General features: G+C 36.7%; 12 protein-coding genes across 12 annotated transcripts; 5 read left to right on the plus strand and 7 right to left on the minus strand.

The window, feature by feature from the left end:
* Positions 1–58: 58 nt before the first annotated feature.
* MRM2 (21S rRNA (uridine2791-2'-O) methyltransferase) lies at positions 59–1024 on the minus strand (the record flags this gene model as incomplete). The annotated part of the gene is made up of 1 exon (XM_003676300.1): positions 59–1024. The coding sequence occupies one exon, from the start codon at positions 1022–1024 to the stop codon at positions 59–61; it is 966 nt and encodes a 321-aa protein (XP_003676348.1).
* A 760-nt stretch (positions 1025–1784) lies between these two features.
* PCL10 (Pcl10p) lies at positions 1785–3206 on the plus strand (the record flags this gene model as incomplete). The annotated part of the gene is made up of 1 exon (XM_003676301.1): positions 1785–3206. The coding sequence occupies one exon, from the start codon at positions 1785–1787 to the stop codon at positions 3204–3206; it is 1422 nt and encodes a 473-aa protein (XP_003676349.1).
* A 472-nt stretch (positions 3207–3678) lies between these two features.
* On the plus strand, positions 3679–7218 carry ITC1 (Itc1p; the record flags this gene model as incomplete). Its single annotated transcript, XM_003676302.1, has 1 exon — positions 3679–7218. The coding sequence occupies one exon, from the start codon at positions 3679–3681 to the stop codon at positions 7216–7218; it is 3540 nt and encodes a 1179-aa protein (XP_003676350.1).
* A 196-nt stretch (positions 7219–7414) lies between these two features.
* Positions 7415–11689, minus strand: SNT2 (DNA-binding E3 ubiquitin-protein ligase SNT2; the record flags this gene model as incomplete). The annotated part of the gene is made up of 1 exon (XM_003676303.1): positions 7415–11689. One exon carries the CDS (start codon positions 11687–11689, stop codon positions 7415–7417), a length of 4275 nt encoding a protein of 1424 aa, XP_003676351.1.
* Positions 11690–11888: 199 nt separating this feature from the next.
* On the plus strand, positions 11889–13238 carry CEG1 (mRNA guanylyltransferase; the record flags this gene model as incomplete). Its single annotated transcript, XM_003676304.1, has 1 exon — positions 11889–13238. The coding sequence occupies one exon, from the start codon at positions 11889–11891 to the stop codon at positions 13236–13238; it is 1350 nt and encodes a 449-aa protein (XP_003676352.1).
* A 77-nt stretch (positions 13239–13315) lies between these two features.
* On the minus strand, positions 13316–14653 carry RSM23 (mitochondrial 37S ribosomal protein mS29; the record flags this gene model as incomplete). The annotated part of the gene is made up of 1 exon (XM_003676305.1): positions 13316–14653. The coding sequence occupies one exon, from the start codon at positions 14651–14653 to the stop codon at positions 13316–13318; it is 1338 nt and encodes a 445-aa protein (XP_003676353.1).
* Positions 14654–15478: 825 nt separating this feature from the next.
* PUS2 (pseudouridine synthase PUS2) lies at positions 15479–16654 on the minus strand (the record flags this gene model as incomplete). The annotated part of the gene is made up of 1 exon (XM_003676306.1): positions 15479–16654. One exon carries the CDS (start codon positions 16652–16654, stop codon positions 15479–15481), a length of 1176 nt encoding a protein of 391 aa, XP_003676354.1.
* A 64-nt stretch (positions 16655–16718) lies between these two features.
* On the plus strand, positions 16719–18482 carry MRH4 (ATP-dependent RNA helicase; the record flags this gene model as incomplete). Its single annotated transcript, XM_003676307.1, has 1 exon — positions 16719–18482. The coding sequence occupies one exon, from the start codon at positions 16719–16721 to the stop codon at positions 18480–18482; it is 1764 nt and encodes a 587-aa protein (XP_003676355.1).
* Positions 18483–18735: 253 nt separating this feature from the next.
* ALG2 (GDP-Man:Man(1)GlcNAc(2)-PP-dolichol alpha-1,3-mannosyltransferase) lies at positions 18736–20247 on the plus strand (the record flags this gene model as incomplete). The annotated part of the gene is made up of 1 exon (XM_003676308.1): positions 18736–20247. The coding sequence occupies one exon, from the start codon at positions 18736–18738 to the stop codon at positions 20245–20247; it is 1512 nt and encodes a 503-aa protein (XP_003676356.1).
* Positions 20248–20377: 130 nt separating this feature from the next.
* Positions 20378–22261, minus strand: SGF73 (deubiquitination module subunit SGF73; the record flags this gene model as incomplete). Its single annotated transcript, XM_003676309.1, has 1 exon — positions 20378–22261. The coding sequence occupies one exon, from the start codon at positions 22259–22261 to the stop codon at positions 20378–20380; it is 1884 nt and encodes a 627-aa protein (XP_003676357.1).
* Positions 22262–22644: 383 nt separating this feature from the next.
* NCAS0D04160 (uncharacterized protein) lies at positions 22645–23388 on the minus strand (the record flags this gene model as incomplete). The annotated part of the gene is made up of 1 exon (XM_003676310.1): positions 22645–23388. The coding sequence occupies one exon, from the start codon at positions 23386–23388 to the stop codon at positions 22645–22647; it is 744 nt and encodes a 247-aa protein (XP_003676358.1).
* Positions 23389–23775: 387 nt separating this feature from the next.
* NPY1 (NAD(+) diphosphatase) lies at positions 23776–24918 on the minus strand (the record flags this gene model as incomplete). Its single annotated transcript, XM_003676311.1, has 1 exon — positions 23776–24918. The coding sequence occupies one exon, from the start codon at positions 24916–24918 to the stop codon at positions 23776–23778; it is 1143 nt and encodes a 380-aa protein (XP_003676359.1).
* Positions 24919–24987: the final 69 nt, after the last annotated feature.

Genomic DNA, 24987 nt, shown 5'->3' on the forward strand with positions numbered 1-24987 from the left:
AAAGAATAATAATAAAAAAAAACATTCTACGATTATAGAGGATATGATGCAAATAAGATTATGTTGTAAATACTTCGACCTTATCTATGTCCTCCTTCTTATCCATCCCAATAATGTAAACCTCTTTCGACTCATTTCTCGATGATTTCGGTTTAAATCTAATGGTTTTCTTGAAGACCATCTTGACTCTTTTTTCAAATAATTTATCTTCCACACCAGTGAATAATTTGCAAACAAATGAACCCTTAGGTCTCAACAAATCCAAGGCAGTGACCAACGCCGCATCACATAGATCGATGGAGTGTTGATGATCTCTCACGGTCAAACCGGAGGTATTCGCCATCCTATAATAAGCATCATTAGTAAATTTATTCGTGTTATGAATCAAGCTTTGAGGCCAAGGTGCATACATATCGCTAATAATGAGATCAATGGGGAATTTTTCCATTTTTTTATACTCATCCTCTGATGAAGAATTCGGTGATATAGAGGAAAAAATTTCCTTATAAGTTTCTGTATCCTTTGAGTGCAATAGTTCTTCCTCCCACATCTCATACAAATAACCGTGATTCTTATGTAATTTATCGATTCTATTCAATTTAAAATGCCTAGTGAAATATAATCGGATCAACATTTGGGTCTTCTTGGACAAGATATTAGCTTGAATGGCGCTGACACCATGAGGTGGGTCACAGGGCAATATATCCACCCCCAAGATCATGGATTCCTTACTAGTTCTTTCTCTTGCGACTTGTGACCATGCGCCAGGAGCGAATCCTAGATCAAGCACTCTTTGTATCTTGGATTTGTTGAAGATATGGAACTTGTCATCTATTTCAGTTAGTTTGAAGGCAGCCCGTGATCGAAAGTTGTTTATCTTGGCTTCCCTAGTGTATGGATCGGACCATTGTCTGTCTAGCCATCTTGACTTGGAGTTGGAATTGAATCGTACTTGTAATTTAATGAGGAGTGGTAGGAGAGGCGAATTCGGCAGGCCATGGGATGCAATTGATATGGGGAACATTGGTTTACCTGGGAAGTTATTCTCAATGAACCCATATCTACCGATGAATTGCACTGAAACAGATTTTTCACTAATGGTTAACTATTTTTCATGCCGATGCGGACAATTAAGTACCGACACCAAAGAACGGATATACATGTATGTATCTATCTGTGTATATCTGTATAGTCTAAACATCTGTGTATACACTTACACAGGCACACTTATCAATACGCAATCCTTACGTATCCTGGTTTCTTCCTATCTCAGAACATCCAGCATGTTGCCTATTATGTTGGGCGGGCAATTTCACCTCGCTTCAGTCCGATACGGAACCAACAACACGAGTTGCGGTCCCGGAAGCCAAGACTACCTTCTGACAAGTGTTCCTCCCCTATTCATCAACCCACAATACCTCTCTACCACCATCAACACCAGTGCAAGGGGCAAGATAGGACACATGGACATGACATGACGTGACCGTCTATGCGTTATTTAACAGATCCGGGGAAGGGCTTCCCCAGAAACACCCGCAGAAACCAAGGAAATCCAGCCGGGTGACCCCGTCCGGACAGGTTTCGGCCGAACATCAGAACTCGGACAAATTCCTCGAGCTGGAAAATTTTCCACTTTCCATTGGCGACACATTTACTTGGATATATATATATATATATGTGTGTGCAATACAATAGACTGGCAGGTTATGGGGTATTTTCAAGTTCCACGGCAATACATCGCATTTAACCCATCCAATCGCTAATATTTAGTACAATATAACAACATGTTAGACCGTGAATTCTTCTCTGACGGTGACGAAGATTTGATAACACGAAATAACAGCTCCAACAACAACGATGGCTCCAGCAAATTAGACTTGAATCGTGTAGGTGATGGCGAGACCAATCTGTTTTATCTACACGAGTCTAAGCCCTTCCGTATCCCCTTTAATCCGAATTTCTTGAAGAGTAATAACAATTTTGCAGAATTGACAGACGATTGGGATTCTTCTAGAAGTACACCAATTTACCAATCTCATTCCGCATCCCAGGACAATCGTCATCATCTAAAGAAGGTTAGGTTCGAGGAGAATGAAACTCCCGGTGTTGAGAGCTCCACTCAAGTGGAGAATGACGACGACGACGACGACGACGAACACGAATTAATGATTAATGATTTGGAATTAAATGGTATCATCGCACCAAATCCATTGAAGTTGCATAACTTGAACAACCATTCCATATCAAACGCCTCAGGGTCCTCCTCCGTCTCCGAGGGGAGAAGGAATGTGGAGGATCTTATACGATCAGCCAGTGAAGTGAACCATTACATCGAGAAAAATATGAATAATATCAACACTTTTAGATCGGCACTCTTAAACAATGAATCACTATATAAGAGTACCGATGACTACGACACACCCTTTAATCTTTCCAGGCCCATGTCCACGGACACAAGTGATTCATGTGATGCAAAATTAATAACGAATGACATGTCTCATATTGCCATACAGGATCATAATGATGATGACCATTCTTCATTTGAATTTGAAACGTTACCGGCAAAGAAACAGATCCCATTTGTAGATGACGATTATTATAAGAATCGTAATACCCCCATTGAAGAATATACCTCACTCTTAACCCCAAAGGAAATTGACGAAGCTTCAGAAAAATTCCAAGAATTGAATACGGATGAAGCCATTACAAACATGAGGGAATCCATTGAAGAAATATTGCAAATGTCAAATCGTGAACTTTCCATCGACGAACCACTAGATGAAATGATAGCATTTTCCAATTTCAAAATGAAAAGTCCACCTTCATTATCCTATGCAGATTTTATCCAGCGAATTCAAAATAAATGTGAGTATGACCCTCACGTTTATTTAATTGCCACTTATTTACTACAAACTTTGTTACTCATTAGAGAGGAACACTCAAGAAAGTTGAAACTAAGATTCAAATTTGAAAAATCTGACGTCCACAGATTGATTATCGCTACTGTAAGGATAGCCACCAAATTATTGGAAGATCACGTTCATTCTCACGAATACTTCTGTAAAGTTTCCGGTATCTCGAAGAAATTGCTCAGTAAATTGGAAGTCTCGCTATTACTATGTTTAAAGAACGAATGTCTACTGATGACCAAGGGTAAGATGGCAGCGTCCATAGACATCCTCCGAGAACTAAAGGCCTTGCATTAATAACTCAGCTCTACGTTTCCCCACCCACCTGCATTTACTATTTATTAACTATTCTTCATAGCTATGTTATAATTTTATAGATTTACGAACCCCATCAATATTTGTTAAGTATGAGACTATAACTCTGAACACTGCGCGGCATGGAAACTGAAATTTATCCATCCATATCGCGAAAATAAACAAATCATATTATACATAGAACATAAATTTTTCAATTTCGTTGATGCAAAAAAAAATATATTCCTCAAAACTAAAAATAATTGAAAACACGTTCGTTCTGATTCTTCCTTGTCCCACTTCCCTTGTTCACCCATCTAGCGAGTATCAATTGAATCATTGCGTATCTGCCTCCCATTACAAACCAAGATCTCACTCATCTCTATATACTCCATTATACGTCATACTCCGATACTAATAAACCTTTATTATTCAATACCAACAGCAACCGAAAGAAAAACCTCAACTTTAAGTAATGGTTTTATACAAGAGGAAACCCATCATATTGCCACCACCCAAACCATTACCGTCAGATCTAAACATGTATGTGTGGCACATAGATGAAACCGGTGAATGGTTCCCCAATTACGAAGAATATGTGCAAAGATTAGATTTTTATACGAGACATCACTTCACATGTGAGATTACTGGGACATCATGCCTAACTTTCTTTGAAGCATTGGACAGTGAAGAATCTCAATTTAAATTAGTGGAGGAAAAATTCCCATTGAAATTACGAGAACCTATTGCCAGATTCTTACATTTTAATGGAATTAGAAGATTAGATGCTCTAGTGGAAAAAGTGTACGCCAAATTTAAAAATGATTTCTTCCCTGGAGAAATCGTATTCTTAAGAAGAAATAAGGAAACAACGCAAAATTCAACAACTTCAAATGGAAATTCAACATCAAATTCTCAAAATGGAACGCCACAACCACCTATTGAATATCTGATAGAACCGGGACCACCAGGTTCAAATACAACGACACCGAACAATGCAACCTCACAATCTCATCATTTAGCTCAAAAACCATACATCATTAAAGAAAAGGTACAATTTAATCCAACCATTGATCCAGTAACACAGGAAGTCTTGGTACCGGGTCATGCTAAATATATGTTAGTGGAAGATGATGCAGAAAGTTCATCTAATAATAAATCTTTTGTCGCTGACCAAGATCAGATATATAGAGATCGTTCCACTTTTACTAAACATTTAATCAAATGCTTCTTTAAGATTACTTTACAAAGAGCATCTACAAAGATGGGATCACCTTGGTGTGTTAAGAGAGAATATTTACAAATGTATGGACTAACTATGGATTGGCCCGCCGATATGTTAAAGTATAAAGAAGATGAAGTCCCACTACAAATTCTAGTCCCACCTGATACCATCTCAACGAAATCCACATCAGCAACTGATGATGCAGCAATATCAAATGCAGGCAGTAACATGGTGGAAAATGTGAAATCTAAAAAGGACAAGAATAAAAAAAGAGATGACAATTTGGATGAAACTGATATTGAAATGGATAATGAAACTCAGGCACCAAAACCCAAAAGAAGACGGAAAAATAAAGTCAAAGAGGAAGAATCTGCTCTTGACGACCAATCTGGTAATACAACGAAAGAAACAAATACCTTTAAGAAGGAGGAAAGTCCGACGGGAACAGCATCTACCACACACCAACCAACACCAGTATCCATTACAAGTATCATGGATGATTTACTTCTCCCCTACCAGGGACCACCTCCATCATTTTTACAGAATCTCACTTATTACAACAAAAATTTAGAATGTCTTCCGGTGACACTTCATGAAGTGAATAATGGGGTCAATTCCAAGTTTAAAAGATTTTATGATTTCCAAAAAGTTTTACAAGTTTACCAATTTATTAATAATTTTAATAACAAACTTTACATCTCATATTTCAATCTCGATGAATTTATAACGTCGTTAAAATGTACTGATCCGTACGAATTGAAAGGTGAAATCGTTAAAGTTTCATTGAAATCTCATGAATCTGATTCAAAAGGTGATAATGCCATCTCAACAGAAGATGATTGGCAAAGAAATCCAAAAATGAGAGATATGATACGTTCACGTGAATCAGAGGATATATCATACATAATCCAGAAAGATGACCCTGCTAGTGATGATGTACTAGATGATTTCAATAACAATGGATCCGCTTTAATTATCGAATGTTTTGTCAGCTTGATTCGTTTATTCGTTGATGAAGACGGAGAATCTACGTGCGTGATAATAGATGATTGGTTAACTGATGAGAATGATGAAAATGAAGAAGAAGAAGAAGAAAACTCTCTCTTAGAAAAAGTTTTAAATTATAGAAATGTTAATTGGGTGGAAAGATTAATGAAACGACAATTCAATAACGGATACTGGTTAATAATTCTTCTAGGTATTCTTCAAGATAGCTCCAGGATACCTAAATATGGTTCATTCATCAAATCATTTAGCTCGAAAATAATTCCAAATGATGTATCATCTACTCAACTACAAAAGCAATTATGGAGAAATTTTTGTAGAAAATTAAGCCTTCAAGATAAATTAGAAGCACTATGGATTCTTGTTGATTTAGCCTCAAATTCCGCCATTGATATCAAAAATGCTGTTGATGACTCCATGGATTTATGTACCCTCATTAGGAGTGAAAGGTTCCGTGTCTCAAGAGACCTTAAAGCAGAACAAAATATTCTCGAGTCAATGAGTGAAGAGGATCCAAATTTACAGGAGCAAAAAAAGAAAGTAGATATTCTACAGAATGATAAGCTCATTTTAGACAAGAGACTGATGGAGAATGATTTACAGAGATCAAAACATATTGGTACCGATCGATATGGTAATAGATATTTTTGGTTGGATTTGTCAGGTGTCCCAGTAGAGGAATTCGATCCAGAACACAAGAGTTCGTACCATACGGGAAGATTATGGATTCAGGGACCGACAGAATCAGCCGCTAAATTTTTCTTAAAAATTACAGATGAAGAATTGAACTCCTGGAAAAAACTATCATCTGAGAAAAATAGAGTAATTGCAACAAAAGAAATCTTCAAACTGTACAGGACTGAAGATGGTAACTATTGTACGATGGAAAATGACCAAGAAATTATATTGGTCACTTCGGATGGTTTAATAAACTCGTCAGTTGAACTTTCACCAATCCAACGAAAAATAATTGATGAAACACCAGAATGCCTCTTGCTTGATGAACACCAATGGTATTCAGTGGAAGATGTGGATGATCTAAATAATATAATTAATTGGTTTGAGACATGGGGGAGGAGGGAACATGATTTATTACGCCAACTGAAGCCAATTGCACATTATCTCGAGGCATCAATAAACATCAGAAACAGTGCACTTGCTCTGAACGATAGCCACGATGAGGAGCTAAAGTTGATGAAAGATTTGAGTGAGAATGAACTAACTGTCTCAGAATTAGGTTTAGATAAGATATCAAATATAGAAGCTACATCAACTGCAGAACAGGAGAATATAAAGAACGAGGAACTTGAAGATTCTAAGTTAGAGCAAATTGAAAATGACTTGGAAACCATAGCAGACGACATTATGAAACTTGATGATTTATCTAAGACAAGAAAAAATATAAATGCCATTGCCGATTTGGAATCACAAAGAGATGCTTTGCTAGAAGAGAAACAAAATATCATAAATTCCCAGTCGCTTGGTGCTAGAATATTGGCACGTTCAGAGAAGAAGAGAGCTAGATTATCTAGAGCAAATAAGTTAAAGAAACAGGCTGAGATTTTGACTGATTTACTTAATTATAGACATTACCATAACATGGAGGCTACAATGAAGTGGGAGAACCAATTGGCGAAGAAAGCATGGGGGACTCCATTGCGAAAAAATGCATCAAATAAGAAAGGCTCCAATAATATCATCGAAACAACTGATGAAAAATTAACGGAAATTCTTAATGAAACCTCAAGAACATCGAGCCCATCACTTTCCACTTCAGGACAATAAATTTACCTTAACGTTATTAACCTTGCATATATACATATAGAACTTTGTGTATTAAATATACAAATGCTGTAATATTTCATTTTATATTATTAAGCTCTTCAAGACGGGGCATTTTTCAATCAATTACATAAGTACAATGAGGATAATTCTCAGGATGAAAACAAAAACACTAGATCTTTTCATCTCATAAGCCAAATTATATGGTCTTTGTCGATTCTTTGGCGACATTTTCTAATAACGAAAGTTTGACATCATTTGGGATTGGAACAATCACGGGAATTTTATATTCAGCAGAATTGGTATCATCCTCGAGCTGAGCCTTGAGGCATGAACAGAAATGACAAACATTCCCTTCATACCAAAATATGCTAGTATCCGTCCCGCAATTCATGCAAATACGGGTATCTTGGATATCTGCAACATTATCACAAGATAAACCATCTTCTTTGCAGTTGACTAGCATAGCGTCTGGTTGCCTTTGAAGGAGTTTTTCTTCCTCATAACGAGACGCAACATCGCTTAAAGAGGTGTCTTCCTTAAAAGCATTCCAGTACAATTCCATCATAAATTGATTACCCATATGATAGCTCAGTGGGAAATAATTTTTTTCAGGCAATGAATCAGGTGCGTGATCTCTGCATATAATAATCGGTTTTAGAACATACCGCTCGTTTTCTTCAGCATTTAAGATATATCGACCCATATAGTCTTCATTAACATTTGCTTTTTTGAACAGAACGCTATATCCTTTGACGTCTTGTGCACATGTTGCATGAAATGATTTAAGGCAAAGATCACATCGAGCAAGGCCTCCCCCAGTCCGTTCACAGATGTCGCAAGAATTCAATCGATTTAAAAAAAGTACTCTCTCACAATTTCTAATCGGTTGCAGTTGAGACGAATCACCCACCTTGACGTTGTCGTTTAAAAGAGCACAGACAACATGGCACCATTTTCCTGTTGAAGTACACTTTAATGCATCAGGACAGGCTTGCGACTCCCCATTTTTTGACGCATTATAATCAGATTCTTTGGCAAAACATAAGGTGCATTGATAGTTGGTTGAAACCAGTGGATTAAGGTCATTAGAGCAAGGGTCGCAAATCCATTTACTTGATTTTTTGGAGAATATTTTTTTGTCCTCAGTTATACTTGATGAAACACCGTAGCAAGTTGGGTGAACAGTAAGGCCGCAATTTCGGCATGTTAATGCAACAGCTCTTGATAATTGTTCTTTACATACGCAGCAAAATCCCCTCTCGTGATTAGTGTTTGGCTGTTTATGAGCACTCTTCTCGTGGTTTATTAACTTTTCCAGTTCTGAGCGTTCAGGTTTTGGTAATATCGTATTATTCTGAGTGAATTGAGCTTCTCTCTCGTAAAGTCTTAACTCACTGCTTGTGTCGTTCTCGTTACTTAATATATCTGAATGGTATCGTAGAGTATGTTTGGCCTGAGTGGTAGATGTATTAAACTCGATTTGTTTGGGTTCCGCAATTTGTTCTGTTTTATTGGATGCAACTTTATTCTTTTTCTTTTTCAGGTTAAAAAGTTTGAGGATTTCATTATCTAATTGAATGAACTGAAAGCCTTGATCTACCGAGATATCTCCTACCGGTATATTTTTTATATATAGTTTTATCTTCAAATTATTTTCGGCATTACCCATAGTCTCCTGACCTGATTTTTTGACATCTTTTGACTGGTCCTTCTTTTTAGTCTTTTGATCAGTTTTCTTATTCTTAGGTTGAGTGAAAATAGATTCTTTACTTTTTTTTGTATTCGACTCGGAAATAGCTCTTTTTGGAGGAGGTGAACTGTTTTCCGCAGATGGAGTCTCAGCTGCCACTTTTTTCAAATAATCTTCTAGGTCGATCTTCATTGTTTCTGGCAAATATGCATTTTTATCATACGGTCTTTCAACCATTCTATAGAGCAATGTATGAAATCTAGTGGCATATCTTCTCCTCTTTTGAATCTCCTTTGGATCTTGCATTATCTTCAATCTTTGTCTTGTAATTAATTCTGAATCTTGAACTAGTTCCCATTCTAATCCTTTCATATGTGCCAATTTTGGAGAAGAAAAAAAGGCATTAATGTTTGACTCTTCCAAGACCGCTCCAATATTTGAATGAAATGTTGACATACTGGTTCCCGCGAGCTTCTTTAAAATATCTAAGGGAGGCTGCCATTTAATGGCATATCTTCTCCAAAGTCTTGCACATCTAATACAAAGTGCTCCCAAGGGGGAATCATCTTTCTTTGATGATGGGTCTTTTTCAGATGTTTCAGTTTTCTCATTTACACCTGTTTGAAGTCTAGTCTTGATATGTTCATCATCCGTTCCACCGGTAACTTTATACCACATTGGAGAATAATTTGTTTCACAAAATAGACATTTAAAAATAGTACCTGAAAGAGATAGTCTCTCCGTCTCAAATGAGGAGTCATCAATATATTTATATTCTGGCTCTGTAGTATGCTGGGGGGCAGGTTTATTGATGTGCTCGAGCTCTTCGGGAAGATGGTCTATTTTTGTCATCCCATGTTCATGCTTCTTCTGAATACGTTTAGAGGATTGAATTTTCTTATGTGATTTTCCACGTACTTGCAACCCCCTTGTTGTTTTCTTCCAATTGTAGTAGAAACGAACAATCATAGACATAGGTTGTGTTTCAACTTCCTTCCACACTGGCCTCAATTGGCTACCATATTTCCTAACAGCACTTTCAAACCTCTGCATTTCTGCTGACGTAAATGTTGGCTCCTCTAATAATTCTCTTGTGGCGTTCGCTTCAACAGCTTTGAAAGATGTTTCTGTATCATATTCATTTGTCACCAATATTTGTATCACATAATCTAGAAAGTTGCAACTTTCTGGCTCTATTGATAAGTTTTTAGGGATTGCTTCTTTACACCTCTGAAAGTAAGATTCTAATTCTAACAGGGATATCCTAGAAGGATCAAATTTCCATAGTAAAGTGGCTGTATTTTCTGTACCTCTTTCCAACTCATTTTCTGAATTATAAGGTTTTATTTTCCATGGTACTAATGATTCTGACCATTGATATTTAACCCCAACTCTAGAACATTTAAACGGATAGGGCAAAAATAATGATTCATCTAAAACATCCTCCATACGGGAGACCATATGCTGGCCTAGATATTGAAACCAACAGTTATCTTTATTGTGGTCAATACCTGAATGTATGGCATCCATAGCTACCTGGTTAACTTTTAACTTTGTATCTTGAATAAATTTTTGGTCAAGTTCCTGTTCCTCTTTTAAATTTTTGAGTGCTTCGGGAGTACCCTCTTGTTTCTTTAAACAGTTAAAACAAACCCACACCACGTCTTTGTTAGGTTTCCTCTCCAAAGGTGGGTCTAGACAATATAAATGCACTGACGCTGCGCACTCATCACATTTCAAACATTGGGTTAACTGACACCATTCCCTACAAAGCTGACACCTTTCGTCCCAATCATTTTCTTCCTTGATATCTGTTGGTGATTTTTCTTTTTCTGGCTCAGCTTCCAAGATGTATTTTTTCACTATGTTTTCCAATGGGTACTTCGTCTCTGCATAAACAAAATTAACCTTTTTATTCAGCGCATATAGGTAGGAAGAGGTACTATCCCAATTATGTAGCATTAAATCAGTGCTATAAGCTGTATAATATGACAGAGTGTATCTATCAAATAATTGATCGAAATAGAAGACGTTGGGTCTCACAATTAATTCACTTTCCTTGGGTAGAGTTTTCTTCCATTCATCTTTATGGACCACAGTACATTTCCCTCTGTATGATCCAATGGGACAGATATCTTGGTGTAACGATGCATATACTAATCTTGTGTCAAAATAAGTCGGGACTCGTTCTTGAATGTCTCTGGGTCTATAATACCAATTCATTCGCACATTGAAATATTTTGCAGGAAATATGCTTGTCATTGATTTGGCCTTTGTTATCATAGTTTTGAACTCTGGTTTTACTACGAAATCTACAACCCTACCAATGTAATATGGTTCCCCGGGAGGCTCTGAGACCATGTATATTGATTCATTGACTTCTAATAGTACAGTTTCCGGATTGTATAAAGTATGAGTGGACAAGTCAATTAGTGCATCATCCAACTCTAAAATGTTAGAAAACCGACTATCCTTCCTAAATGATGGGGGTAATAACGGGATGAGGTTCCATTTTTGAGATTTGTCAGTTAGGAATTTTTGGTATTTGAATTTTTGTTGACTCGAGCCATTTGATGATATTGTGGACAGATTCTTCATTTTTAATTTCGAAGAAGTAGAAGTAGAATTGTTGGTATCTTTATTAGAATTTTGTGGAGATTCATTCAAGTGTCTTCTCTTTACTATTTGTTCCGTTGAATCGGTATCCAGGTTTTGTTCTTGCTCCTCTTCATGGTGCTCGGCATAATTAACATCTCTAGCTGTGGATCTCCTACTAGGCATGGTGCGATTGTACTTTTAAGTAATACCTTTTACTTACTATAGTTGTTGTGATATAATGAGAAACGTTTGTCTGTATTAAACAAATCTTACGTACTGGAAAAACTGGTTAATTGACATTTGAAAAATATTCGGTTAGTCAAGTAACATCAAGTAACGAGCAGAATTCTGCAAGGAGAAAGAAAGAAACTGTATCAGCATAATGGAGGCAAGACTATCACCTGAAATTCCAGGTATTATCCAACCTGGTAATGTAACTCAGGATTTGAAGATGATGCTTTGTAAACTTCTGAACTCACCTAAACCATCGAAGACGTTTCCTGGTTCACAACCTGTATCGTTTCAACATTCAGATATAGAGGAGAAACTAATGAGTCAAGATTATTACGTTTGTGAGAAAACTGATGGGTTGCGTGTGTTAATGTTTATCCTGATTAATCCAATTACAGGTGAACAAGGTTCGTTCATGATTGATAGAGAGAACAATTATTATTTAGTCAATGGATTCAAATTCCCGAAGTTGCCTCAAAAGAAGAAGGAAGAGTTGTTAGAGACGTTACAAGATGGTACTTTATTGGATGGTGAACTAGTTATTCAGACCAACCCCATGACCAAATTGAAAGAATTAAGATATTTGATGTTTGATTGTTTGGCCATTAATGGGAGATCATTGATGCAATCACCTACCAGTTCTCGTCTAGCTCATTTGGGGAAAGATTTTTTCAAACCTTATTATGATTTGAGGTCCATATACCCCAATCATTGTAATACTTTCCCCTTCAAGATTTCCATGAAGCATATGGATTTCAGTTATGCCCTTGTGAAAGTGGCTAACAGTTTAGATAAATTACCTCATTTGTCAGATGGGTTGATTTTCACACCTGTAAAGATGCCTTATAACATTGGTGGTAAAGATTCGTATTTATTAAAATGGAAACCTGAACAAGAGAATTCAGTGGATTTCAAATTAATCTTAGAAATCCCCATGGTGGAGGACCCTTCGTTGCCAAAGAAGGATCCTAATAGATGGTATTATAATTATGACGTGAAACCTACATTTAACCTTTACGTTTGGTTAGGTGGTGCGGATATAAATACTAGATTAGAAAATTTTGATCAACCTTTTGATAAGAAGGAATTTGATTTATTAGAGAGGACTTACAAAAAATTTGCAGAATTATCGATATCAGATGAACAGTGGCAAGAATTGAAATCGTTGGAGCAACCGTTGAATGGGAGAATTGTGGAATGTACTAAAGATCAAGAGACAGGAACATGGAGTATGTTAAGATTTAGAGACGATAAATTAAATGGGAATCACACTTCTGTAGTACAGAAAGTTCTTGAAAGTATAAATGATTGTGTTTCCTTAGAAGATTTAGAGGAAGTGGTACCAAAGATAAAGGAATCATGGGATCAAAGAAATAGTGGGAACCGAAATCTTAATGCCCCTGTAAATTCGAAACCAACTCACCGTGTAAACAATTCTGTACCAAGTCACAATATTGAAGAACCCAAATATGTTGATGATGGAGATGATTGGTCTGATTAGTTGGGAGGAATCTTGTTAAGTATGTATTATTAATTTTATACACGATAATATGATATGATTATTTACAAGTAATTACATTATCTATGTTGTAGTACCAAACTCTTTATTAACTCTCTTGGATTCCCATTTCCGCTTAGGAAGTATTTTTCATTCACCAAAGTGTTCAAATCAATACTCGTGTCTTTATCTAACACAATGCCAGATTGTATATAGAATTGTAATAATTGTTTCACTTCATCTTTATCCAATTTAGTTACTTCAAATTCTTTCACATTTCCCTTGCGCATGAGTTCCACGAATTTTGGTTCATAATAGTGTCTTGATACATATGGATCCTCCTTCACTTTATCTAAAGCAACCGGTAAAGTTCTATTTGTTCTATCCACACCGGAAATAGACAATACGACAGCACTCTCTGGATTTGCAAAAGTGGTATTACCACTAACTATATTCATTATTATTTTCCCCATTTGCAGATCTAATGAATAGATTGGTTTGTTATTAACGTTCTTATATGCGGAGAAGGCATCAGTCAATATTTTTGAAAAGTTGTCCACAGTGAAATACACTGGCGTAGCCTTTTGTAAAGCCATTTCGTTAATAACTCCTTCGAATTGGTTGCCTCTATGACGAGGTTGTATCTTTGCCGCTAATAGATCCCATAATGTATTTTTCTTGGCCGTTAATTGAATGAAAGGTTTCATGGATGAATCTTCAGGGTTTGCATTAGCTAATTTATAATCATTTTTTAATGGGATAGATTTTAATATTTGCTCAGAATTGGATTTACGTATTTTTCTTAATAATTTCTTAAGATACATTGGTTGAATGTACAATTTAGAGGCATCATCATAAAAGAAATTGTTTGTACCATTTAAGAACAAGTCTGGGTATGAGATGTGTAGGGATAAATATTTTGAATCCACAGCAAGCGCTTGTATTTGTGTCAATAAAACCGTTTTCCCCACCCCTGGTTCGCCTGTCAATATATACTTCCTATCCTTGGATTCTTTCAAAAGTTTGAAGAACTTTAAAGTGGAACTCTCTCTTACCAAAGCCACTGGTTTGGGAAACAATTCGTTGAATTGCCCCTTTTTAAAGGTACCCATGTGAAATAAACTCTTATATTGATCATTCGAAAAGGCGTTTACTAAACATGGTTCCGCAGCAGTGGGACGAAATGTCGGAAGACTCACTGAGACGGCACTCTTATTCAATTTAGCAGTATGTACAGTGTTTTCCCAATTCTTGTACAATGTATCCCTGCCTATTTTCTTCCTGGAGGATTTTTTATTACCTGAAGACGACTGTTGTTTCCTTGCGAACCCTTGCGTCTGACCCTTTGAAGGAGCGGTGGCTCTGACCATTGATTGAATGGAAAGCCTCCTTATTTGAATGGAGAGTTGTGATACCATTGAAGCTGTGAATCCTTCTATTTTGTTGATGTGTCCTCAACTGGATGTTCCTATTCACTTACTTGATGATCTTTCCTTGAATTTGTTATATCGGATCTCGCTTCGTTACCAGCATATTTTCTTGTATGAACAATAAGATAACATTACAGCTAAACTAAACTATATAGTACAAGGAAATTTTATATAGTCTAACCAACTTATATGTCGGTAACAGAGTTCAATGTATATTTGCTTAGCCTACCAACTAAAAATTGTATTCAATCAACGTTCTTAATAGAGTATTCGCCTCAATCGCCGAGGTTTCTCTTAGTATCTGAGACAATTATCAACAAGCTAGCCTTTAGGAATTCAAGTCAATTCCCAGGTATGTTAAAAAACATTCCAAACTCCACTATAAAGAAAATGGAGGATTTAAGATCGGTCTTCTTTTGTTTCCCAGAGATTAGAGTTAGTGACACGAAAGCGAATTATGACAGATTCAATGGGGAATAAAAGGGCCAAGTGTGTTTCTACTCTTTACTGTTTGTGGTTTAAGCAGTGTCTTAAAATTAAATCATTACTCAACAACAACATTATTCAGTAACAACATTATCGATTGTTCTTCGCTATATTGTCATAAATTTACCATGGTCTTTTTTGAATCTTTTCGATGATTTCCAATAGATTCACAAGTTCAATGGGCTTGGAACAATACAAATTCTACTTTGAACAACCTTTTTATCCAATAAATGTACATATAAATCTGGAATAATATAACTTGCACAATTAGAATTAGAATGTAAATTCACAAAGTTCCAGTTTTTTTGAGACATCATCATTTCTATTTTATACTTTTGTATGCGTAATAGTTTGTAACCATTCCTCCTGTGATTTGGCAAACAAAATAAAAGGATATGGTGTCTCTGTCTCCTGTTGAAAAATTCTTTTGTATATGAACTTATCCTTAAATTCCTGTAATTCTTTCCTGTATTTGTTCGTCTCTATGGTTTCATACCCCAGTCTTTTCAGCTTTTCATTGTAGGCAGCAAATTCAGGATAATTTAATAGGAGTCCAGTGGCAGGTGCATTCGGTATATATATCCTGGAATCTTGCAAGAACTTGTCCACATATTCAATTTGCAAGTTTGATCGAGCGATCAAAGTGGCAAGCCATATCATTTTTCGTATTTGATGTAGCATAAACGATTGCCCCTGTATCTTAAGTGAAACCCATTCGGTCTTATTATCATCCTTCCTGAAGGGTGGACTAATTGTGATGTTTTTGACATACCTCATACAAGATGAATCCATTGTTTCTTTCCCAGTTGTAAAATTGTGAAATCTTTTCGTTCCCAAATAGTGGTTTAGTACCGACTCCAGCTTACCAATCCTAAGATCAGGTACACTATAACAATCCTCATTGTAATATACCAAGTCGATCGATGTTACTCCTTCATTCATCAGAACATCCTTTCTTGGTTCCTTGAGGACATAAGTTGGTAATAAATATTCATACCAACGTGAACTCACAGCTCTTCTACAATTAAAACGCTTATTAACCATTTTTATATCCCACACTCTTATCCCCTTAGGGACTAATAACTTATTGATCATATCCTTTATATGAGGTTCATCATATTTACTCATCTTGACAGAAATCACATTTACCATGGCATGAACACCCTTATCTGTTCTACATGCTCTCATAAACCCATTCTTGTGAAAATCAACTGAATTATCCTTCGAGATGCATCCCACTGATACCAAAGTGTCGAATAATGTGGATTCAATGGTTGGAAACATGGGAGTATTGTATTGCATCCCATAATAACCTGTACCGACATATCCAAGGAGTATACCTACTCGACGTTTTCTTAGACGAGTAGTGTCACTAAGATAATCACTCAAATACCTTCTACATTTGTATAAAGATAGAGGTTTCATGGTATATTCATCTCTTTCATTTTTGGTAGAGTTTCTATTCCCATAAAGAAATAGCCGTAGTTGAAATGCGAGATCCATTCAACTGAACAAAGAAGATAGAGGAACATTAGAAAGGAAATAGAATTAAGGATTGAATACTACCATGATGTTGATAGGACGTAGTATACGGTCCTCGATGGGTTTCTGTCTTTGTGCCACGAGGGGTTATTCTAGTGGACCCAGGCCTAAAAAGCTTAGATATCCCAAGAAGAATGCCTCATCTTACGCTTCTTCTGGGAAGAAATCAATGAAATTAGCTAGAACTGTAGCTCCCTCCACTGCATTGAAGACACGTGTTCTAAGAACAGGTAAGATCAATCATAAAAACAAAAGAACTAATTCTGCATCTTCCAAGAATAGTGACGAGCCTAAATCCTTTAAGTATGGGGAGTTTGGAGGGTTGAAAGAGGTGTCTGAAACGGATATACAGAAGGACATTTCTATAATCGAAAAGATTGATAATTTTGATGCCTTAAAGATTTTACCCATAGTGAGAGATTCAATAAGATCGATCATTGCCAATGAATCCTCATTTAAGAGTTCTGAACCAGGAAAGACTGCAATGACCAAAGATGATATCAAACCGTCACCAGTTCAAATTCTTGCAATAAGAAAGCTGGCCAAGAAATTGATGGAACCCAAGTTGCAATTGCATGCCATTGCTGCAGAGACAGGTTCAGGAAAGACAATGGCTTATTTAATTCCTTTACTAGATTATCTGAAAAGGGTAGAAATAGAAACTCCAGATGTTTGGGAAAAGCTAAAGGATAGGTCAATCATAAGATCGGTTATACTGGTACCCACACATGAGCTAGTTCAACAGGTTTATGATACAATATTGCAAACGGAACAATCTCTAAATCTACACACATATAAATGGTCAAGTGGTACTTCTCATGAAGAATTTCTTGCTAAACTAAAAGATAGAATTGATATATTGGTCACAACCCCAGCAAAACTACTTTCTTTATTTAAAATTAGAATGATTAGTAGACCAGATAAGATATTATCTCAGGTTAAATTTGTGGTTCTAGATGAAGCTGATACTTTACTTGACAGATCATGGGTAGAAGACACACACGAAATTATAAAGAGAATGCCAAACACTAATCATTTGTTGTTTTGTTCTGCTACTATACCTAATGAATTCAACAAGACTATAACCCGTTTGTTTCCCAGCGTGACACCCATCGTTACTCCAAGATTACATAAACTTCCGCAGGCATTAAACTTCAAGATTATAAATGCTTCATTAAATCCATTCAAAGGCTCGAAAATGAAGGCACTGGCACAGATATTATACGCCATTGCCAATGATGGTACTGAACCTGGATATGAAAAACGAAGTATTATTTTTGTTAATGAAAAGAAGCATGTCTCTAAGGTAGTAGAATTATTAAATGAACAATATGGACATAATGCTATTGCCCTAACAGGAGACGATAAACCAGATGAAAGAATAAAAAAACTGGAAAGCTTTATGTCTGCTCCAAAATTATTAAAAGGTGTGACTCCAATAGCAGAGGAAGGAGATGACACCAAACCGACAGAGATGAAAATACCAAACTCAAACATAACTATTGGTTCCATTGAGAATGAACATATATCTGGAAACAATAAATCTGTAAATAAAATCTTAAAACTTCTTGTCACTACGGATTTGATGGCTAGAGGTTTGAACTTCCAGGGGATAAAGAACGTTATCCTCTACGATGTACCGAAGACCTCAATTGATTTAGTGCATAGGGCTGGGAGAACGGGTAGGATGAAACAGAGAGGGAGAGTCTTTATGATTATTGATAAGAAAACAAAGTCATGGGCTAAAGCTATTCCACTAATTCTCAGGAAGAACAAGTCATTGACCTGATTAAAATAGAACGAACATGTAAATATATAAATGTAAAATAATGATAGTTTTATTTCTCTGGGTTGTTATGAATAAAGAAATTTAAAACGTTTTACTATTATGTGACGTTAATGTAAATGTTATAAGCCTTTTTTTAAATAGGCCGAATCGTAGAAGATATTGACACCATGGAATGGAAGAAAAGGCAGGTGTTAAACAAGACAAACCAAGGGAACTATTAACTAATAGCCCAGGATAAAAAAACTATAACACGATGGCTACAGAACCCAATAAGAAATTGTCAATTGCATTTATTCATCCAGATCTGGGGATCGGTGGTGCTGAAAGATTAGTGGTGGACGCCGCTTTAGGTTTACAAGAGCAAGGTAATGAAGTCATCTTTTATACGAGCCATTGTGATAAGAACCATTGTTTTGAAGAAATTAAAGATGGTACTCTAAAGTTTCAGGTCATTGGTGATCAATTACCAACGACATTAGGTGGTAAATTTTACATTGTTTTTGCCAACTTAAGACAACTTTATTTGACGTTTAAGCTATTGTTCACTAAAGAGGCCAAGAAGCACGATGTCTTTATTGTTGATCAATTGTCAACATGCGTTCCCTTTTTACACAAGTATACAACCGCTGATATTCTATTTTATTGTCATTTCCCCGATCAATTATTAGCGTCAAGAACAAATATAATCAAGAAATTATATCGTGTTCCCTTTGATCTACTTGAGCAATTCACAATCAGTGCGGCTGATATGGTTGTGGTGAATTCTAACTTTACCAAATCAATGTATTACAGTGCGTTTAATCTTTTGCAAAACGAACCTGATGTCGTGTATCCATGTGTAGATCTAGATTTTTCACCAATCGACCAAAGAGATAAACAGTTATTGGGTCATTTATTGGCACCTAATGATAAATTCTATTTGAGTATTAATAGATATGAACTGAAGAAAAACATTGTTCTTGCGTTAAAGGCCTTTGCGCTTTCCAATGAATTCAGCAACGATAACGCTAAACTGATCATATGTGGTGGTTATGATGAACGTGTGAGTGAAAATGTTCAATGCTTAAAGCAACTACAGAGAGAAGCTGAATGTCTAAAAATATCTTACTCCACGATTAATTATCCAGAATTTGAAAAGAATAATGATTTGGATCTCTTCAATACAACACATAGTAAAGTAATATTTTTGACTTCAATTTCTACATCTTTAAAGGAATTATTATTAAGCAAGACAGAATTATTACTGTATACACCATCTAATGAGCATTTCGGTATTGTCCCATTGGAGGCTATGAAACATGGAAAGCCTGTATTGGCTACCACTAGCGGGGGTCCATTGGAAACAGTGGAGACTTTAATACCTGGTAAGAATGATAACATTGCCACTGGCTGGTTAAGAGCACCAATTCCGGAAGTATGGGCAAAGGTAATTGATGAAAGTAAAAGATACAAAGAAGGGGGTAAATCAAAATTTGAAAATAGTGGCCCTAGTAGAGTTTCTAGAATTTTTTCTCGTAGAACAATGACCAGATCTTTGGAAGATATCATCGATAAAATGTTATGGAGAAAGAGAACGGTTTATCCATGGGAAACTGTCATCGGTCCTTTTTTCAATTTGATGTTACAATTCATTTTTACTAAATTATTCCCAGGGTCTAACTGGCCTTACATTTTGTTGGCAACAGTCGCTCTTCTCATGAAAGATTATATGTCACTCATCTATTGGGTATTTGCATACTCCACCTTAAATTTCTTCATAGAGTAATGATTAAACACCACCTTTAACGTTACAATATATTTAAAAACATGAACTATAAAATAAGTTTTAAGTCTATAGATTATAGATAGAAATTATTCTCTTTAGTTAACGAATATCTAATTGATTATTTTTTAGTTTAATTGACCCGACCTCCATATCCATTTACAGAATTTCCTATTCCAACGTTGACACGACCACCAACCATGTTACCCACCTGCTGTTGATTTGAGTTCATTGGTGGTGAATTACCAATATTTACCGGAGTACCAGGTGAAGTAGAACCATTTATATTAGATGAACTTTCCATAAGTTTTGTTGCGTTTGCCAAATGGAAGGCGGCATCTTCAAATTTCTGTTGTTGTATTTGTTGTTGTCGTAGTTTCTGCTGTTGAAGTTGAATCTCCTGTGGTGTCAAACCTTTGTCGCCAGTTGCCATATTTCCAGTGTTATTCATTGTATTAGTTGGGTTGACGTTCTGGTTATATCCATTATCAGATGAGACAGTGGCTTGAGCCCGTATCTGTGGTTGACCTTGTGATTGCTGTTGATGCTGCTGCTGTTGTAACTGCTGTTGTTGTAGCTGCTGCTGAAATTGTTGTTGCTGTTGCTTCTTTTGAGCCAGCATTTGAGCTTGTAGAATTCGTTGTTGTTGTAATTTTTGTAATTGTTGAGGTGATAAATTGTGAGCAGCTATTTGATTTATAGGTTGAGGGGTACGTATACGGAATTTGTATTCGGTGGTTCTATCCAGATCCAAGCAACCAACTCTAGAATGTATTGATCCATATCCTGGTGTTGTATAACCGGGCTTGATAGAAAAAGACGAAGCAAACATTTCTCTCATTCTGAAATACTTGGTTCTACCTCTAGTTGATGAGACGACAGTAGATTCCAATGGGAGAGGGAAAGATCTGGAAACACCGTTCAATACTTGTGTTGTCTCTTCTTCTGGCGTCAAATTTGAAGTTGGATCAGTAAGGTTCTTATCATTAGCTCTAGAAGAATTTCTATTGTCTCCACCCCTCCCTCTTGCAGAGCTGGTCTCTCTCTGTTTACTGTTGGCCAATTTCTTTTGCCTCTTCTGTTGCTGTAATAATCTTTTTTGCTCCTTCTGTTCCTTTTGTATTTGCTTTTGTAATTTCTGTAATTCTTGTTGTTTGGCACGCTTCTCGGCAGCAGCACCAATCTTGGTTTGATGTTCCTTATGATACTCCGCTAGTAGGAAATCAAAAGTTTGAGTTCTTCCTTCAACAGCTCTTTTTGCACCCATTGAATGTGACTTACAAGTCAAAGATCTGGCACAGTAGCCACCTTCTGGTAATTGAACACCACATTGTTTATCAAAATCAATTAAATGTTTGTCTGTTGGATTTCTTTGTTTGATCTTCCGTTGTTTCTTGACCTTCTTTGTCTTGGAGGATGAGGTCCCAGTTGAGCTTTTAAATTTCTTTGAATCTGGTCCTTGACTTTGACTGTCATCGTCGTCGTCATCGTCGTCATCATCGTCGTCATCGTCATCATCGTCGTCATCATCTTCTTCATCATCGTCATTATCATCATTGTTATCACGAGTGGTATCTGATGAAGGTGGTGGTCTCTTCCCCGTGTAATTCAAGTGGTCTATAGTTTTCCCTGGTCCAGGTAATTGCTGGTTTGTCGATTCAGATTTAACTTCCGGAGTTTCGTCTCTTAAAGTGGTAGCTTCAGAGGAAGTAGTCGCGGTCTTCGAATCTAAAATTGAACAATTATTTTCCAAATGATCCACTAATGCAGTCAATTTAATCGGCTTCCCGCATTTCTTACATACTCTAAATTCCGATAATGATTCCAATGGAGCTTCGATGATATGAGCATCTCTACGAAAATACTTGGCTTTACTTTCAGGATTTATGCTTTGTGATTGAGCCAAATTATTTTTGGCCGTGGATAAAAGATGTCTCCAACCAGCATTATCGGAATCTGGAAACTTTTCCATTGTATCAGGCTTAATACCTTTAATTTCCCTTGAGTCAACGTCCATATTTACTGATCAGCGAGTGAGGGAGTATTTTTTTTTTGGAGTATTTCAAAGATATCTTGATTTTCCCACTTTGGTTTGGTTACTTGGCTTTATAGAGGTTTGAAGAACCAGAATACTTGTGTTCCAGTGCAGTTCTTCTCCTTGCTTGGATGCTGTCCCTGTTCTTAATCGAGCTCGATGGATACATTTCAGTAAGTTTCACTATCATTTGAATTTCAATCTCATAAATTCCATCTCCGGGTAAGTTTTAATGTGCTGTCGATGAAAGAACATACTAAGCAGATAAAATAGTGAAGGTGGCTCACTAAGTAGGTGCGTTGGTTAATGTCTTAAGCTCTATATATAATAGTATGTATATTTTATAAATTAAGCACCAAAAAAAGTCAACATTGAACATTCTGTTTGCCCGTATTGCATCTTACAAGATAACCATTGGAATCATCATCTTTCAATGGTGCGTTCACCCTAATATAGGAGCTCCATGGACTACATGTGGTTCCACTCATTTTGCTCATTGTACAATCCTGTTTCTGATAGTCTGCCCATAGTAAATGTTGCCTGTACCATACCTGTCCTACGGACCCCCCAGGAATATTACAAGTGTCTTTACCTGATCGTTCCAACAAATAAGTAGTGTTGTTACCTAGGGTCGCCACAACGAACCCCCATGGCAAATCCTTTCCGGTGGTATGACTCCATTGGTAGTTGTATGACCAATCCAAATCAATAGAACTACTACCAGACTCCGACTCAGTGTGAAAACAAGGGGAAATTGGGTACCATCGAGACCACCAGTGCCCAGATTTAGCTAGTTGCCATTGGTTCCATGACTGGGAATTAGCAGTCTCTGAATTTTTTATATCTGTGATAACGAAGCCTGTATCGGTATTAACTAGCATGGAATCCGTACCAGCATAATTGGGAATGAGCTTGGGTAATTCCTCAGCAGATGAGAAGAAAATAAAATTGCCTTTGTCAGTTGCTATCGTGGACCCCACTTGCCAACCTGAATCAATTCCATCTATGGCAGAATCGATTCGAAATACTGGTGATCTCCCATTGTTAGGTATTAGTCTTGCTTCAACGTCAGCAAAGATAGTGAGTAAAAGACAGATGGCAAACTTCATCAAATAGAGCTAAATCTTTTGTAATGTGGAGCTTTCAGTATGCTCTCTGGTCCATTTGTCAGTCCTGTACTGTTGAAGAAAGTAAACTTATTCTTTAAAAGAAAAGCATTTCCTTATACGTAATGTGTGGACCCTTCTCTTCTGCGGGGTTTTCTGTGGGGGACCCTCGAGCGAAATAAATAATAGACAATTTGCTGACGTCATCGTTGAAAACCATCTTTCACATTTGAATAAAGTATACAAAAGTTATCAAAGTAGGTGATCAGATATGGGGATCAACCTGGTGCTCTGCATCCATAGGTATGTTGACCAATATTCTGTTCTGTTTAGAAACGAACTATTCAAAACGAAGTTTTTACTTTAATTACAAAATAGTCATATGATAGTCTATAAATTACACTGTGATTTACCTTGCAACTTCTTATATTGCTCAGCAACATAATCCACTAACTGGTATGCCACAGCAGTATTCCCCGGTAGGTAGCTTCCGTCTCTGAATGGTACGATCATACCGCCCTTATAATTTGCATGGGCTTCCATCAATTCTTCAGTATCCACCCATTGTGCTTCTGCTAATTCAGGATCATGGCCTAAATCAATCTTCTCATTCACTCCATTGAAATCCACAAAGCCAATGCAACCGATCATCAAGTTCACGGGAGGCCAAGGTTGCGTGCAAACCATAGATACTTCATCACATTTCATCCCAGTCTCTTCCCATATCTCTCTAGCAGCAGCATGTTCTACAGTCTCGGAACATTCCATGAAACCTGCAACTAATCCATATAACACCACATCATGATACTTTCTCTTCGATCTAGCAATACAAACCTTACTAAAGTCTCTCGAGACAATGGCAATGATTACCACAGGGTCTGTTCTTGGGAAGCAAATATTGTTCACCTTATGATCCCTAACATCGCATTTAACATTCATATCCTCGTTGGAACAGCGTAACTTTGTACCAGCATCAATAGGATAAATTACGGACCCACAACCAGGGCAGAATTTATACTTGGTCAACCAATCCAAATACATCTTAGCATGAGAATAGAGACTTGCAGCTCCATTGGCTAGCTCAAATAATGAAGGTCCTCTCAATAATTGAGAATATTTCTCGAACGTAGCAATATCCTTGGGTTTAATTATAGTTTTTTCATCGACAACAAAGTTTATACCATAGTATGGAATTCCCTTATATTCATCCTTGTAAGTCAAAAAATCAGTGGAAGTTGATTCCAATAGGCCAAGGAACGTTAAACTGACACCAGAGGCATCTAATCTTGATTCCTTAGTATTCAATAACGGGATCATGGTTTCGATGACATGTCGCATAGCAGCATCTTCAGATACCGTTACAGTAAGCAAGTCATTATCGGAGAGTAGTGCCTCACCTTTTATGAATGGAATGACAACAGTAGATTTATGAGTCAAAGTCTGCCTGATAAAGTCTTCATCGTGTCTTAAGAATGACACTCTGTTGAGATCTGATTGACCAAAATAGGTTTCTGTGTTATTAGTTTCGAACATGTTCTACAATGTTGGTGGTTGATGTAGTAAAAGGCTCCTCAATGGTGGTAAAGAACTGCTCGAGGACTT

The sequence above is a fragment of the Naumovozyma castellii genome, chromosome 4, assembly GCF_000237345.1.
Source record: "Naumovozyma castellii chromosome 4, complete genome".
NCBI lineage: Eukaryota > Fungi > Ascomycota > Saccharomycetes > Saccharomycetales > Saccharomycetaceae > Naumovozyma > Naumovozyma castellii.